The 16,614-nt window shown below is 36.8% G+C and overlaps 1 protein-coding gene across 1 annotated transcript in view; it reads right to left on the bottom strand.

Moving 5' to 3' along the window:
• Positions 1 to 16,614, bottom strand: part of NF1 (neurofibromin 1) — a 273,599-nt gene that overhangs the window by 111,586 nt on the left and 145,399 nt on the right. Inside the window, exons 22-30 of the mRNA XM_012648327.1 lie at positions 16,225 to 16,364; positions 15,811 to 15,933; positions 15,258 to 15,341; positions 14,053 to 14,169; positions 13,146 to 13,327; positions 12,819 to 13,030; positions 9,701 to 9,862; positions 9,456 to 9,559; positions 1,389 to 1,524 (exon numbers count right to left, since the gene is read on the bottom strand). Coding sequence (XP_012503781.1) covers positions 1,389 to 1,524; positions 9,456 to 9,559; positions 9,701 to 9,862; positions 12,819 to 13,030; positions 13,146 to 13,327; positions 14,053 to 14,169; positions 15,258 to 15,341; positions 15,811 to 15,933; positions 16,225 to 16,364 — 1,260 coding nt within the window. The remainder of the gene's footprint in view (positions 1 to 1,388; positions 1,525 to 9,455; positions 9,560 to 9,700; positions 9,863 to 12,818; positions 13,031 to 13,145; positions 13,328 to 14,052; positions 14,170 to 15,257; positions 15,342 to 15,810; positions 15,934 to 16,224; positions 16,365 to 16,614) is intronic.

Here is a 16,614-nt window from a genome sequence, read left to right as displayed (position 1 = left end):
CATGCCTGTAGTCCCAGCTACTCGGGAGGCTGAGGCAGGAGGATCACTTGAGCCCAGGAGTTTGAGGTTGCTGTGAGCTACGATGACGCCACGGCACTCACTCTAGCCCGGGCAACACAGTGAGACTCTGTCTCAAAAAGAAAAAAAAAAAAGAAACAGAAAAATTACTGATTTACATTTAAAAAGAAACCTATTCAGGCCCAAATTTAAGAGAAGATATTATTTACTGTATTAAGTTTCATATTATAACTAAATAAGCCTCCAGACTCAGATTTAAATAGCTGAAAAAATTATGTAGGGCTTTCCTAAGCTTCCTTGAGATATTCTGAAAAGCAGAAAAGTCATAAAAAATTAAGAGAGACTTAATGCTAAATGTGCTTCATTATCTACATATATTATAAAAAGATTTTTTTATAGATAGAGCAGATACATTTTTAAAAATAGCAATGGGGAAAAAATTCATACACAGCAGCCTCAAACAGCTTTTAAAATGGTGATTTCACTGATGCTGTTAACGTCTCTAAGCAACTGAAGCTGTGGGCTAAAAAAAACAAATGGCTGGGGATGACTCTGCAGAGAGAGAGAGACAACACAAAGGCATGGGTTTTGGTAAAAGTCTAAGTTCTTTACCTATACCCACTCCCATCCCACATTCCAAATTCACTAATGTTTCTTCCAGAATTGTGGATTTTCAGGACCTCCCTTGAAACAAATCATTCCTAAAATTGCATACGCAGCAGAAGCCATAAAAGAATACAGCCCAAATTCCCTAAGCAAGAAGGGAATGACTGTGGACATTTGAACTCAGAAGCATTACTTGTGATGCTAGTGTTAGAAAGTCTAATAATTTGGTCTGAATGATGATGCAATATATCTTAGAAGAAACACTCTACATAAAATAAACAAAACAATTGGTCTATCCTGGGAAAACCTGACATGAACCAATTATATCTTAATGAAGAAATCAAAATTACGAATCAAGCAATTCATAATGTAAAAAGCAAGGAGCACAACTGCCTCACATGGCAAAGATGCTGTGAGTAATTTAGGCAAAAGGTAATCAAAATAATAATAATAATTCCACAATATATCTCATTTCAACCACATCCATTATACCCAATAGATTCAGTCCATTTTAAACTCCCTCCCAATGCAAGGAAAATTTAATATTTTAAAGTATTCTCTCACTTCAAACTATCCCATAAGCAATATTTAAGTTTTTTTCAAAGCCAATTCCAACAACAATTCTTAATGTATTCTTCAACCAAATTGACTCAGTATTATAGTCAACCACGCACTATCAGCAGCTAAATCCCTGTTTGGTAAATAAAGCATTCTTCTTAATTTAGCTTTGGATTAATAATGGCAATCTCTAACTTTAAGCATACCTGGTATAAACAATGGCACACACTTCGAAGCTGAGGGGGGAATTCTAAGGAGGAACTGATGATGGCATGGAAGAACTTTTCAGTCATCTGAAGAAGGTTCCGCTGGTTTTCCTCAAGGCTCTCTGATGGTTCTAACCTACATGAAAAGGAAAGGTGAAATCGTAACATTTCAGTTTAAAACAAATAAAAATCATTCCTTAGAAGAGACTCGTTTAGAGATATTCAGCCAAATGCAATGTGTGGACTTTGCTGGGATCCTGATTTGAACAAAAACTATTAAAAAGACAATTTGAGACAACCCCAAAAAAGGTAACAAAATTAGTCTTAGATATTATTGAGGATTATTTTTAATTTCACTGGATATGGAAATACTTGGGCTTTGTGCCTGTTTTCTTGAAGTCTGTATCTGTTTTATGGGATTTGCTTTAAAACACCTGAGCAAAAAAGGGGGACAAAGGGATAGGTAACAAGAACAGTAGGTATTCTTCCAATTCACATTCCTCCATATGTATACACCCGTATGAAAAAATTAACACACATATGATGTGGGTTGTAGATTTTTTCATCAATAGTAACAAAATGCAACTTTCATCTTTCACTCTACATTATGTTTCTGAGATTTACCCTGCTGATACATAAAGATCTAGCTCATTCACTTTACTGAATAATAGTCCATTATACTGCATACCATGATTTATCTGTTCTCCTATTAATGAACATCATAAATTTTTCACTTTTATAGACACCACTGCAATGAACACTGTTGAGCACATATAAGAGTTTCTCTAAGGCAACTACCTAAAAATTAAGTTTCTGAGTCATTGAGTCAATATGCAAATTTAACTTTATTAGACATTGCCAAATGGGTCTATAACCAGTAGTATATAAGAATTCTTATTCCCCTGCATTCTCATAAATTTAGTGTACCAATCTAGTAGACAGGAAAGGGCATCTCAAGTTTTTAACTTCTATTTCCACAATTCCTGGTAAGGTTAGACATGCTATTATATATTGTGAAGCTATTCAGGTTTCCCCTGTCTTCGACTGCCTTCACACCCCAATCTGACATTTCTAAATGCTAGATGTCCCTCCCACTGGTACCAAAAACTCAGTATGCCCCAAATTAATTGATTTTTCCTCTTACTCTTATGTCTTTTTTTTTTTTAAGCCAGTCAAATTTGGCAGTGGGGGGTTGTACACCAACTTCAGTGATACTACCATTAATAAATTCTGATAACCCAGTACCACAGGACCAGCCTACTCTAGGTCTTACCTTGTGTTCCCACGATGTCAAAGGCACCATCACTGTCTTAATAACTTCATTCTGGCTGTGTCTGGTGTCACTTTTTCCTGCTCTACTTCATTACTCCCCACATCCACTCAGTGTTGCTAATTCTCATGAGTATGACCTCCAAAGTCTTTGTGTTGTGATTAAAGGAAGAGATTCCGAAGGCAGACTTACTAAGTTTAAATTTCAGTTCTACCAGTATTGACCATTACAAGCTTGGTCACAATACTTAAATTCTTTGGGCCTCAGTTTTTCTCATCAATAAGACAAGAACAACAATGCTTATTTTGTGGTTGTTTAAATTTTACACAATGGCTAACGAATCTACAAAGCTTTACTCTCCAATTGGCTTAATCTGAACTCTTCAGCCCTTATGAAACTCACCACTAAAATATGTGTTATACGTTTTATCTCCCCTACTAAACTGTAAACTCCTTGAAGGAAATATTCATCTTTGTCCCCTTAAAGACTAGCACAGTACCTTACGAAAGCAAATACTGAGTAAATACTTGTTTTCACTATCTTAGCTAGTAATTTTCTATTTCTATACTAATTTATCTATTACATAAATGCTTTGGACACTTCTGTCATCACTCCAGATTCTTTGCAGCTCGCTGTGTGGTATAACACATGCATACAGTAAGAGTTGAAAAATTAATATAGACTGCAAAGTAGGAAAGATTTCATGGAACGGGCGAAGTTCTAAAGGAGGCAAAGAATTTGCATAGGCAAAAAGAAGTAAGGGTATTTCAGAAAGAGGAAGTAGGCAAGGCAGGTACTCAGTTCAATCCGGTAAACATTTATTACACATCTACTAATTGCCATCCTAGTGCCAGGTGCTAAAGATTCAAAAATAACTGCCCTTTGACCTTTTCAAAGAGGGGAAAGGCATACACATCTGGTATTCCACACTAAGTAATGATTAAATAATTCAAGAATATTGTGATAAATATAAATTTGGTCTCTGCCCCTGGTTCCTGGCACACAGCTCCTAAAACCCTTGGAATCTCCAGAGTGAGAAGAGTGTCTTTTGTATGATATTTAGATGACTGGTGGTCAGGGGCCCCTGGAGCACTTCAGGATGGGGGCTGGTCACCAGAAAGACTAGGGCATGATTAAAGGGTTGGGACTGTCAGCTCTACCCCCAACTTCTAGGGAAGGATGACGGGCTGAAGGATGAGCTTATCGCTAACAGCCAGTAATTTAATCAATCATGCCTATGTAATAAAGCCTCCATAAAAACCCAAAAGGATAAGGTTCTAAGAGCTTCCAGGTAGCTGAACACATGCAGGTGCCTGGAGGGCATGTACAGAGGGCAGAGAAACTCCAAGGCCCCTCCCCTATACTTTGCCTTATGCATCTTTCCATCTGGCCATTCATCTTTATCCTTACAGTAAATAGGTAAACACATGTAAAGTATTTCCCCAAGTTCTGGGAGCCATTCTAACAAATTAATCTAACCCAAGGTGGGGGTCGTGGGAACCCCGATTTATAGTTCGTTGGTCAGAAGAACAGGTTACAATGCTTGTGACTGGCATCTTACGGGACTGAGCAATTAACCCGTGGGATCTGATGCCATCTCCAGGCAGTTGGTGGCAGAATCCAACTGAGTCATAGGATACTTGGTTCTTGTCCACTGAAGAATTACTTGGTATGTGGGGAGAAAAAAAACCCACGCATCTGGAGACTGTGTTGAATGTGAGTAGAGAGGAAAAAGCAATTTATTTTTTCCTTTACAGATAGACAAAATAGCAAAGCAGAGACAGATATCATTACTTCATATGGCTTATGGTTGAAAGAAGGTAGAGGAGGAAAATGAACTTGAAATATGTGGATAACTCAAAAGAGATTGGTCTAAAGATGGGGATTATACACAGGGAGAACCATTAAGAAGCCACAATAGTAATTCAAATCGTAGATACAGAGGGCCTAGGAGTTTTAGGGGTATGAATGAAAAGATTAACAATTTCTTTAACAAGGCTCAGAGACTCCTAGAAATCTTGACAATTCTTGTCTACTTTGTGGAAGCTTTTTTTCTAGTCCACACAGCAGCAGGGACTCTGCAGTCTGTTTCAGGTTTCCCTTCTAGCCACAGTGCTCTCTCGCCTCCCACATGCCAATGGTGGCCTGTTGGCATGATCTATAATGAAGCTTTGTGTTCAATACTTAAGTATTTGTGTATATAAAACTTTGCTTTGGTTTGATTTTCAAAGAACCAGCTTTTGGCTTCATTATTTTTTTCCTATTGTTTTCCTGTTTTCAATTTCATTAATTTTTGCTCTTTTTTTTTTTCTTTCCTTCTACTTGGTTTAGGTATTCCTGTTTTTTCTGTAGTTTTCTAAGGTAAACTTAGATTATTGATTTTAGATCATTCTTCTTTTCTAGTATATATTGTTTCCCTTTAAGCAACTGCTTTCACTACATCCCACAAACTTTGATAAGATATATCTTCATTCAGTTTTTCTTTGCATTTCAGTTTGGGAAGTTTATATTGATATATATTCAAGTTCAATGATCCTTTTCCTCAGTTGTGTCCAGAACTACTGACGAGCTCATGAAAGGCATTCTTCCTTTGTTACAGTGTTTTTGATTTCTAGCACTTTCTTCTGATTCTTTCTCAGAGTTTCCATGTCTCTGATTATATTACCCATCTGCTCTTACACACTGTCCATTTTTTCCATTAGAGCCCTTAGCATATTTCATAGTTATTTTAAATCCCAATCTGATAATTCAAAAATCTCCACCGTATCTAAGTCTGGTTTTGATGCTTACTTTGTCTCTTCAGAGACTGATTTTTTTCCTTGCCTGTTAGCATGCCTTGTAATTTTTTGTTGAAAGTCAGACAAGATGCATTGGGTACCAGGAACTGAGGTAAATATGCCTCTAGTCTGAGGTATCATGTTGATCCACCCAGGAGTTAGTTGTGCTTAACGTTTGCTGTAGGTGCCCATTTCCAGTAGCGTCCTTGCTTTTGTCTCCCTTGTTGTCTCTGGGTTTCCCCAGAAATTACGTCTTAAGTAGAGTCTCTGTGTTGCAGTTCTCTCAGTGGTAATATATTGGAGCCCTGTTGATTGGGTTATTGGGGAAGAGAAGTATTCTATCATTTAATTCTACCTCCATTGTTTTATTGGGCCAAAGTCCCTAAGCTATGACCTTTAGAAGAATTTCTTAGCCTTTTTTTCTCCTCTCCTTGCATGAGGCAGAAAGGTTAAATGGAGCTGAGTTGGCTAATTACTCATCCTCCAGGTCAGATAAGGCTCTAGTAAACTTAACTTCTTTCGAGGGCAGGCCTTTGTTAGGGATAACAGGACACTATGAGCATATTTTTAAATGGTTACTTTTCCCCTTCCCAAAGGACGAAGGGTTCTTTCTCCCATCTTCACTATGAGAACCTGGTGAGGCTTCTGGAGGTAAAATTCACAAAGGTGTGGGGGTCCCCCTAAGACTGAGGCCCTAGGAGTTTTAACTCTCTAGCTAGTCCACACTTGGCTTCCAGCAATTCATCGATTATGGTCTAAGTGTTCCTACCAGTTACTGGATATGGCAGCTTCTTCTCCCGGTAGGCTGTGATTCTCTGTATCAACCTGTCCCTCCAGTTTTTGGGGTGACAGTTTGCCCAGTAACCTTGAATCTCTGGTATATCTAAGAACAGTTGCTTATTAATAGTTTTTCAGCTTTTTTCTTGGTGTGAATATGGGAGTGTTGACTTTCAAGCTCTTCAAATCAGACTGAGAGTGGGCCTCGGTCTGATTTTAAGCAGTCTGAATATATTGAGTTTGCTATCTTATTCACTTATCTGCACCACAGCACGTAGTACAGTAGATTTCTTTAAGGCACTCTCTTATAAGTAATTCGTTAACCTTTAAGAAGTAAACTGCTTAATAAATGGATTCATTAAAGTTGCAGGATATAAAAACAACATACAAAAACCAGTAGTATTTCTATGTTGGTCAAAGGGTAAAAGTTATAGTTAGCATGAATAAGCAATTCTGGAGATCTACTGTCCAGCATGGTCACTATAGTTAATATTGCATACCTGAAAATCACCACACACACACACACACACACACACACACACACACACACACACAGAATCAGCATAAGCAATTGTCAGAGAAAAAAAGGAAAGTGAACTTGCTTATTAGTAACAAAATATAAGAGGGCTTTAAGAGAATTTTTTTTTTTTTTTTTTTGAGACAGTCTCCCTCTGTTACCCTGTTACCCAGGCTAGAGTGCTATGGTGATAGCCTAGCTCATAGCAACCTCAAACTCCCAGGCTCAAGCAACTCTCCTGCCTTAGCTTCCCAAGTAGCTTGGACTACAGGTGCGTGTGACCCGTTTCTACTAAAAATAAAAAAGAATATTGCTTTTAAGTTTTAAACTATAACTGTTTAACTATTTTAAGAAAAATTGGCTAATTTAGTGCTGAATTTCTGATTAGAAATTACCGTTGATATTTCAACAAAGGCAGAGCCAAAAATACCAACTAATACATAGTTGTTAAATAATAATTTTTTAGGAAGAACCATCGAGAAGCTCCAAACTTGAAAGTAAAAAAATAACCTTAAGATCCTAACTGAAAGACAGACAAGAGAACGTTAACAAGTGGCTTAGAAAAAGCAATTCATTCATTCAACAAATATTTATAAAATGTTAACTATTAATATAAGCCAGATACCATGCTAAATACTCACAGAAGGATAAAAAGATATAAAAAGTACCTAACAGCCAATAGTCTAAAGAGGAGATAATTCATAAAATAAATCACCACAATTAAGTGTTACAATGGTGGTGTGGAGCACAGAAGAAAGATTATTTCTTTGTTCATATGTAGCGTGTGTATGGGTGGTACCTGGTAAAAGGCAGAGACAGCTTCAGAGACATAGTGGCTCAAATTGCACCCTGAGTTACCTGTCACCCTCTTTCCTTTCTCCTAAGTCACTTCCTCATTATAGGAGAAGAAGTGAGTTAGAAAAAAGAGTTAAGCATGCTCAACTCAGTGCCGTCCTCACCAATCTAGATATGTCTGCCTGCAGAGAAGATGCATTCTGGTCTGATTTCTACTTGTGTGGTAAAAAGCTTGCTAGCACCTATGAGCGATGCTTGTAGTTATCCAGCTGTGCATGAAATGAGGTAGATGAGTCTAATTCAAGGTGCGGTATTAGGAAGCCTATTTGCCCACAGCATCTAAAGCCACATTCTCCAATCATTTTTACCAGAAATAAAGATGATATCTGATTTCTGGGTACCTCCCTTCATCTCCCTTCACCCCTTCTTGGTTTTGAACTTGGGCAGGGAAGAGGAATATTATTTGGTAGGCATCTCCAATCCCAATGAATCCCATGTGCCATGCCACTTTAAAAATACATAATGTGCATGTTTCACTGGAGCTCAAAGTACAGAGTACATATGAAAGAATGATAAGAGGTGAAGGTAGATTATAGCTACTACAAGGCAAAAGACTATGTACTTTATCTTACTGTCAATGGGGAACCATTGATGGTTTATGAGAAAGAAAGTGACAAAAAATTTATGTTTTAGAAAAATAATTCCTATAGCAAATGGCCTGAAAATGAAAAGACAATGCTGGGACAATAATTAGGAAGGTACTACAGAAGTCAAGTGGTGATGGCACTGGCCAAATAATTATGATACAGCCAAACTATGAAACGTTATGTAGCAGTTCAAAAGAATGAGATTGATCTTTATATACAGACAGAAAGATCTAAGACATATGGTTAAGTTAAAAAATATTAAGTTGGGCTGGGCGCAGTGGCTCACGCTTGTAATCCTAGCTCTCTGGGAGGCCGAGGCGGGCGGATTGTTTGAGCTCAAGAGTTCGAGACCAGCCTGAGCAAGAGCGAGACCCCGTCTCTACCAAAAATAGAAAGAAATTAATCAGACAACTAAAAATATATAGAAAAAATTAGCCAGGCATGGTGGCGCATGCCTGTAGTCCCAGCTACTCGGGAGGCTGAGGCAGGAGGATCGCTTGAGCCCAGGAGTTTGAGGTTGCTGTGAGCTAGGCTGACACCACGGCACTCACTCTAGCCTGGGCAAAACAGTGAGACTCTGTCTCAAAAAAAAAAAAAAAAAAAAATATTAAGTTGGACAACTATGTATACAATATGATACCATTTATATTAAGCACTCATATCATAATATATATTTTCTACAATTACATAGAGGCATGTGTTGCTTACCAAGGGGGATACATTCTGAAAAATGCATCCTTAGGTGATTTCATTGTTGTGGGAACACCAGAGAGTTCACTAGCAAACTTAGATGGTATAGCCTACAACATACCTAGGCTGTATAATACAGCCTATTGCTCCGAGGCTACAAACCTGTATAGCATATTACTGTACCGAATGCTGTAGGCAACTGTAACACAATGGTAAGCATTTGTGTATCTAAATGTATCAAAACAAAGAAAAAAGTAAAAATACAGTATTATGACCTTATGGGTCCGCAGTTATATATTCAGATCATCATATATTTAGATCGTCGTTGACTGAAATGTCGTTATGTGGCTCGTGACTGTATATATATCAATACATGCGAATACACGGAAAAAGGAGAAAAGAACAGACTAAACCAGAAACAGTCTCTGGAGGTGACAAAGACACCTTTAACAATAATCTGTAATTTTTTTAAGAAAAATGTATTTGTGTATAACTTTTATAATTAAAAAAGTAATTTTAAGAATCAAGGGGAGAAATTACGAGAAATTATTAGTGAAAAAACAGAGAGCACTTGTATATGAAAAGATTACAAACCTGGTAGGATCCACTTCAAAGCTTACATGTTGCCAATCAGAAGACGTGATAACAATTCGTAATAAAGGATCCAGGAGTTTTTGTAGGTAGGTAGCACCATATACCTAAAGAAACGCACAAGTAGGAATTTATTATGCCTGCTCCATATATCTTGCATTAAAAGAGGACGATCAGTTCTGTACATTCTATATATAATTACTACTGGACATACTTCAGCACACACACACAAAATGAATGATACAAACCTTGAAACAGAATGTCATTATTTTACTGGCCAAGCTGTTGCCTCGGAAAAGAGTCTGCATGGAGTCTGCCAATTCTACTTCCTTAGAAAACATGTTCCAGAGCAGTTGGTAGAGTAAATGCCGAGAATCAAATAGAGTAACCAGAACTCGAGCTAGTTCATCCTGAGAACAAAACAAAATCAGGTTGGTGCGAACAATCCATTTTTTTCTTAGGCAGGAAGCTGAAGATAAGCAAAAAAGCAAATCCAAAGTTGAAAACCACCTGCCAAATTAAGATAAATGGTGACTGATTACTATTTCTCCTGAGATTTATCTGTGTAATTTGCCTATAGTGGATGACTATTAAATGTTTATAACAGCTGTTAAGTCTAAGGATTAACTGGTGAAAGTTAGTAAGAGATGTAGGCTTTATCAGGAGACAAAAATTCCAAGATTCAGCTCAAATTATACAAAAATGAAAGAGCAGAAATAGAAGATGACAAGAGTTTAACTTGCATAGGCATTTGCACATAGCATTTTCTTAGAAAATCACTGAGGAGAAATAAGACTGGCAACCAGAACAGCTCTGCTCTCTTCTCATATGGTCAGGGGAACTCAGTGAACAACAAAAATGGAATGACTACAGGATTTTGATGAAATCAGGAAGAAAAGGGAACTGGGCACTCAGAACCCAGAGATCAGCCAGATTAGTGCGCAAAGCTAGGGAGTGGGGTGGGAGGAGGAGCTGAAATTCCCATCTATTACGGAAATGACAACCTTTATAATTCCCTACAATAAAGTAGTTTTTGGTACACTCAAGAAAAGTGATCTGATAGTAAATCACTGTTTAACCACATGCTGAGAAGAGATCTAAAAGCAGCCATAAAAAGGTGCCTCAATCCTCAAGGAGTAACAACAAAGGCCAGGATCATAGCCATAACTCCTTAATTCTTGCCTGGTCCCAGGATTAGAATGATCTGATATTTGAGTAAAGAAAAAAGTTTAATAATGCTAATCACAAATAATCAGGAAGCCAAAGAATTACGAAGACCCAATATTTTGCTCTACTCCTAATATATAATACATATTTGACTAGATATAAAAACTCTGTCCTCCATTATAAAGTCAAGTAAAATTATGACAATTCAGTTATAAAATAGAAACAATTTGCAGACTAATGTGCTAAGTGTTTTTTCCACTCCACTCCTTCCCTCCCAAATTCTGAAAACTTTAAGCAACATAATTTGAAAACATATTTACAAAATAGAATTAAATTTTTAAAAATATTACTTTATATTTTGTTCTCCTTTAGATATAGTTCTAACAGATTTGGCGTAACATAAAATTTCTTCTCAACATAAAAGTCATTTAATATAAAGCTCAATGAATTAAAGCTTCTTGGACTTCACTGATTCTTTTTGTTAAGAAAATTATTGAGTATTTTTAGTGCTAATTACAGGAAGGTGCTAACAAGATAATTTGGAATATCCATTTTCAAAACATTTGAAGATCTGTAAACTAATTTTAGGCTTTAAGAGGATTTCAATAATTTGGGGGTATTGCTAATCAATGTGCATAAAATTTTGGTTATACAAGATAAGTTTTAGAGATCTGCTGTACAACACTGTACCTATAGATAGTAATACTGTATTGTACACTTAAAAATCTGTTAAGAGAGCCAAGAGTGGTGGCTCATGCTTGTAATCCCAGCACTTTGGGAGACTAAGGTGGGAGGATATCCTTAGGCCAGGAGTCTGAGGTTGCTGTGAGCTATGATGACGCCATGGCACTCTAGCCCGGGCAACAGAGTGAGACCCCATCTCAAAAAAAAAAAAAATCTGTTAAGAGGGTAGATCTTGTACTACGTGTTCTTACCAAAATAAAATAAAATAATCAGAGGAGAAGCATTTCCGATGACATTAGCAGCAAAGGTGCTCTAAGGCAGAAACAAGTCAAACATGTATGAGGAATGGAAAGGTAGCCAATGTGGCTTAAGTTTACCAAACAAGAAGGAAAATGGCGTAAGATGATGTCCGAGATGAGACAAGGCCCAGATTAGGTAAAGCTTTATAGGCCAGAATAAGGAGTTTGAATTTTACTTTAAGTGTGGGTATAAGAAATATGATTCTGGCTGAGTGTGGTGGCTCACCCCTGTAACCCTAGCACTCTGGGAGGCTGAGGCAGGAAGATTGCTTGAGCTCAGGAGTTCGAGACCAGCCTGAGCAAGAACGAGACCCCTTCTCTACTAAAAATAGAAAAATTAGTCAGGCTTCATGGTGTGTGCCTGTAATCCCAGCTACTCGGGAGGCTGAGGCAGGAGGATCCCTTGAGCCCAGGAGTATGAGGTTGCTGTGAGCTAGACTGATGCCACGGCACTCTACTCAGGGCAACAGAGAGAGAGTCTTGTCTCAAAAAAAAGAAAGAAAGAAAAAAAAAGAAATATGATTCTATAGCTTTAAAGCAGAAACAAATCTATAAAAAATGACAAATTACCTTAGTTATAGTTTATTATAACTGACATCATTTTTTTGGTACACCATAAACCAAATGGCTTTTTAACAAGGAAATGGTCAACAACCCTCTCAAAGTCTCTATTATTAAGAATCACGTGATTTTAGGAAAAAGTTTCACTAAATTAAGGGAGAGGCCAAATAGCCATATTATGTCTTCAGTGTTTAAAGCAAGAAAATATCATAATTTCAAATGCAGTTACAGTGCTTAAATTAAAACAAAATTTTACAAGACATTACAGAAAAAGAATAGCAAACTGGAAGGAGTAAACAGGCACAAATCGTGGATTCCAATTCCGGCTTTTCTTGACAACTAACTAAAATTAGGTTTAATCTAATTACCTTACCTAATATATGAAGACACCAGCCCAGATCAGTGGTTTTTAATTTTCTTTAAATCAGTGTTTAAATGGAATTTTTCAGTGGGTGTAAGGAGATAGAACACTAGCAAGGGCTAAATGTGCCAACCAACTCCGTACAGCTAAAAACCACTTAACTAAATATCTAAAGTTTGTTCTAGCTCTAAAACTGTTATCAATTCATTCAATAAACATTTATTGAACAAATATATTTTGAAGCATTTGCTATGTGCCAGCCACTTTTCTTCCCCACTAACTCAATGCACTTACCCACTGAGAACAAGGGACCACATTGGCCAGAGCCATAGCTATAGGCAGCTCTCCCTGATCACCCATCATTGTGACCAATTCCACCAGTCTCTCAAACCGATCTGCCAATACTGTTTCTGCAAGTGTGTCAAATTCTGTGCCTTGTTGAAGGATTTTTGTCAGAACTTCCATAAATGTAGCTCTTGTCTGGAGATCCTTGTGATAACCTAAACCTGAACAAACAGATGCAAATTTACTAACAGGACCTTGCTGAAGTAATTTTTACTTGTCTTACATGGCAATTCTCTAGGTTTTACATTTCTATAGCAATATTTCATTTGATCTTACCTATGGAGTGCATAAGGCCACTGTCCACATTAGCATTGAGTAAGTTGGACATTGCAAGTACTGTACAGTGCCTCAGTGATGCCAGCCTCCGAGACATGCCACGTTTCCTGCCACCTGTTTGTGCATTTTCATCTTCAACTTCACTGCAGTCATTCAAAAGGTTCATAAACAACGTGAAGTATCTGAGAAATAAAAAGACTAACCCTTACACAGTGAAGGCCACATCAACTACAAAGCTAAGCAGGCATTCTGAAGTAATCATATGTGTACTGTATGGGTGGCCCTGGGCATCTGTTTCTCTCCTCTCTTGCGATAATCAGCCATGGTGGCTCATTATGAGGTGCGCTATGTTGGATTATAATTTTTTTTTTTTTATGTTTTTTTTTTTTTTTTTTATTTCAGCAAATTATGGGTGTACATACGTTTAGGTTACGTGTGTTGCCCTTGGTTCCCCCCCTACCGAAGTCCGTGCTTCAAATATGGATTATAATTTTTGTCTCCACAAAGCCCAGTACCCATTTCATAACATAAGCACCAAATAGATGCACTGTTTCTTGGTAAATGTGTCACTTTTAATGTTTAGCATATACAACCAGTAGTCCTAATAGTTTAGACAATGTCATTTTAAATGACAATGAAGCAATCTCGGTTGTATTACAAGTAAAAATTCACTGACTACATCATTTTCTTTAAATATTGCAAAACGCTGTTGTTTTCCTGTCTCAATCCTGTCACAGGGAATATTTCTTCACAAGTATGGTATATTTTATGAGACAGCAGCTAATGGCCACAATACCAAAGCAGTTAGATCCACTATAATCATTTGCCATTTTGGTTACACTTGATTTGTTTTGTGTGTGGGGCTATATTTGCTTTTTGCTTTCTGTTTTGGGTGACTGAAATTTACTTAAGAAATAACTGTGATTTGGCTTCCATCAATTCCACACCATCTCCTTCCTCAGGCTGCAGTGGGAGACCAGCTAGGAGTGAAACTACTGCTTCCATGCTTGCCTGGTCCAAATCTCTGAAAAAAAAAAAATTTAGAGACTGTAAGTCCTTCAGGTTCTTCCATTTCACCCTCCCCTCAAATACACCTCTTACTAACAGACATAAACTTTAGGAACTACCTATTTCATTAAAAAAATTATTAGCACAACCTAAATAATTTGAGTTGATATGCAGACCCCAGAATACAAAACATTTCAAACTGGGGAGAAGGCAATAACAACTTTCTACAAAGTAATTTTGGCAAAATGACTACCTTAAATCAAAAGTATGTTCAGTAAGCCCTCCATATCTATGAGTTCTGTATCTGTGGATCCAATCAACCACAGATAGCAAATATTCGGGGAAAAAAAGGATGGTTGTGCCTGTACTGAACTTGTACAGACTTTATTTCCTTACCATTATTCCCTAAACAATATGGTATAACAACCATCTATACAGCATTTACTACTGTATTAGGCATTATAAGTGATCTAAAGATAATTTAAGGTATACAAGAGAGTATACGTAGGTTATATGCAAATACTACACAATTTTATATAAGGGACTTGAGTAGCTGTGGATTTTGGTGTCCACGGGAGCAGGGGGTTGGGAGATCCTGGAACCAGTCCCCCACAGACACTGAGGGATGAATGTATTATAAGACCAGGCCTAGCCAAAGAAACATATGTGAATTGTTATTATATGGTTCACATTGTTTAATCACTTTCTGATAAGTTTCAATAAGTATTTATCACTAAAGCAAACTTAAGGAATTACTTCTTAGAAAGATTCAACACAATTAAGTTCCTCAAATAATGCCTTTATCAAATCACCAAATAAATACATTGAGGCTTTATATATCTTATTTCTCAATAACTATAGACTGTTCTTCCTAAATTGACAACATTAACTTTCCAAACATGACACTCCCATTTGTTTTCACTGAAAGTCTATCAGTTTAAAAAAACAGTAATAATAAAGATTAATATCTTTATTTCAAACACAAAAGCTTGACATCTAAAAAAATTCAAATACACATAAAATATATGTATAATGGCTATAATGAAGTAGTTGTAATGCTTAGAGTAAAACCTGCTAATACTTAAAAGTCATTCTCTTTTTTACCTTGTAAGACATTTTACATCATCATCTGCTGCTTGGTTTGATGTTCCCATGACCCAGTCTGTCAAGTATTCTACCATCTTATTTCTACAGAATGGTGGAAAAAAGGGAGATAGCAAACAATTTTTTAAAGCCACACGCACACACACACACTTTTAGTCATACAAGATTTTTTTAATAGTGCAAATAACTTGCCAAATAATCCAAGTGACATGGCAACTTTAAAAAACAGATATTACTATCACAGATGTAAAAGTCAGATGAGCAAAAACACAAGCAACTTGGATATTGATCCTCTGCATTGGCCCTTAGCTATGGTAAGTTTGGAAATAATTAGGTTCTTAGCTCAAGTATAGCACAATTTTAGAAAAAGGAGCATTGCAATGGGCACAACGCTTTTGTAAATTTGAAAAAAACATGCAGAGAAAAACAAACACATAAAATGTTCCTCTTCCACTTCCTCTTTTCCTCTGATAATCAAGTCCTCCTATTTTTCGGTACTTCATTTAACACACTAAGATTTACAAAACTCTATTTTGCTCTTTTGAGAACTCACCTAAATTTCATCTCTTGACAAAATGAGAGGTCATCTCTCCTTGCCATCATTACTTCAACCAACTGACATAGTTTGGTTTTTATTTGAATTGCGTGGACCATATTCCCAAGCACACGAACATATCTATTTAGACATAGAAACATCAAAAAAACCCATCAGATATAGACAAAAAAGAAGGTATTCTAAATGCTTTAATCACTAAGAAAAAGACTAAATGTAACTTTAAAAACAGTAAGATTTTTAATTTTTTATATGAGAAAATGTACAACTTCTGGTTACCTTACTGACATCCTATTTTGGGTGTAGTAAAGAAAAGGATGACAAATTATTTCATCAATTACTATGAATACCAATGTGTAAGAGGTTTTTCCTACCCCCTAAAATGTTCCTGCTACATTTCAGCAAAATGCTTACCTGACCAGATTTAACATCATTGTTTCAATGCTAGCTTGCCCCAGATGTTCAGAGCTGCCTTCAGTATGATTATCTAGTAAGTTCTTCATTATAGCTATGGTTTGCTCTACAAATTGAGTATTGGTATCAGTCAATAAAACCTATACAAAGAACAAAATACATTAGTAATTCGCCATCAATGCACAGAAGGCAGACCATAGAGAGATGAAACTAACTAGTGTAAATATACACACAGAAAAATGCACTCATAGGCATATATCCAAACAAGCACATAGATATACACAGACACTTATACTCATACCCAAGATATTCATAATCCCAGGCACACTCATAAGAACAGAGTTCCTAAGAAGCAAACTGATCCCTACATTAGATGTAGGGATCTACATT

Source organism: Propithecus coquereli, unplaced genomic scaffold (assembly GCF_000956105.1).
Source record: "Propithecus coquereli isolate 6110/MARCELLA unplaced genomic scaffold, Pcoq_1.0 Scaffold281, whole genome shotgun sequence".
In the NCBI taxonomy this organism is placed as follows: domain Eukaryota; kingdom Metazoa; phylum Chordata; class Mammalia; order Primates; family Indriidae; genus Propithecus; species Propithecus coquereli.
The sequence above is the reverse complement of the archived record's forward strand: the minus strand, read 5'-3'. Positions and strand labels throughout refer to the sequence as shown.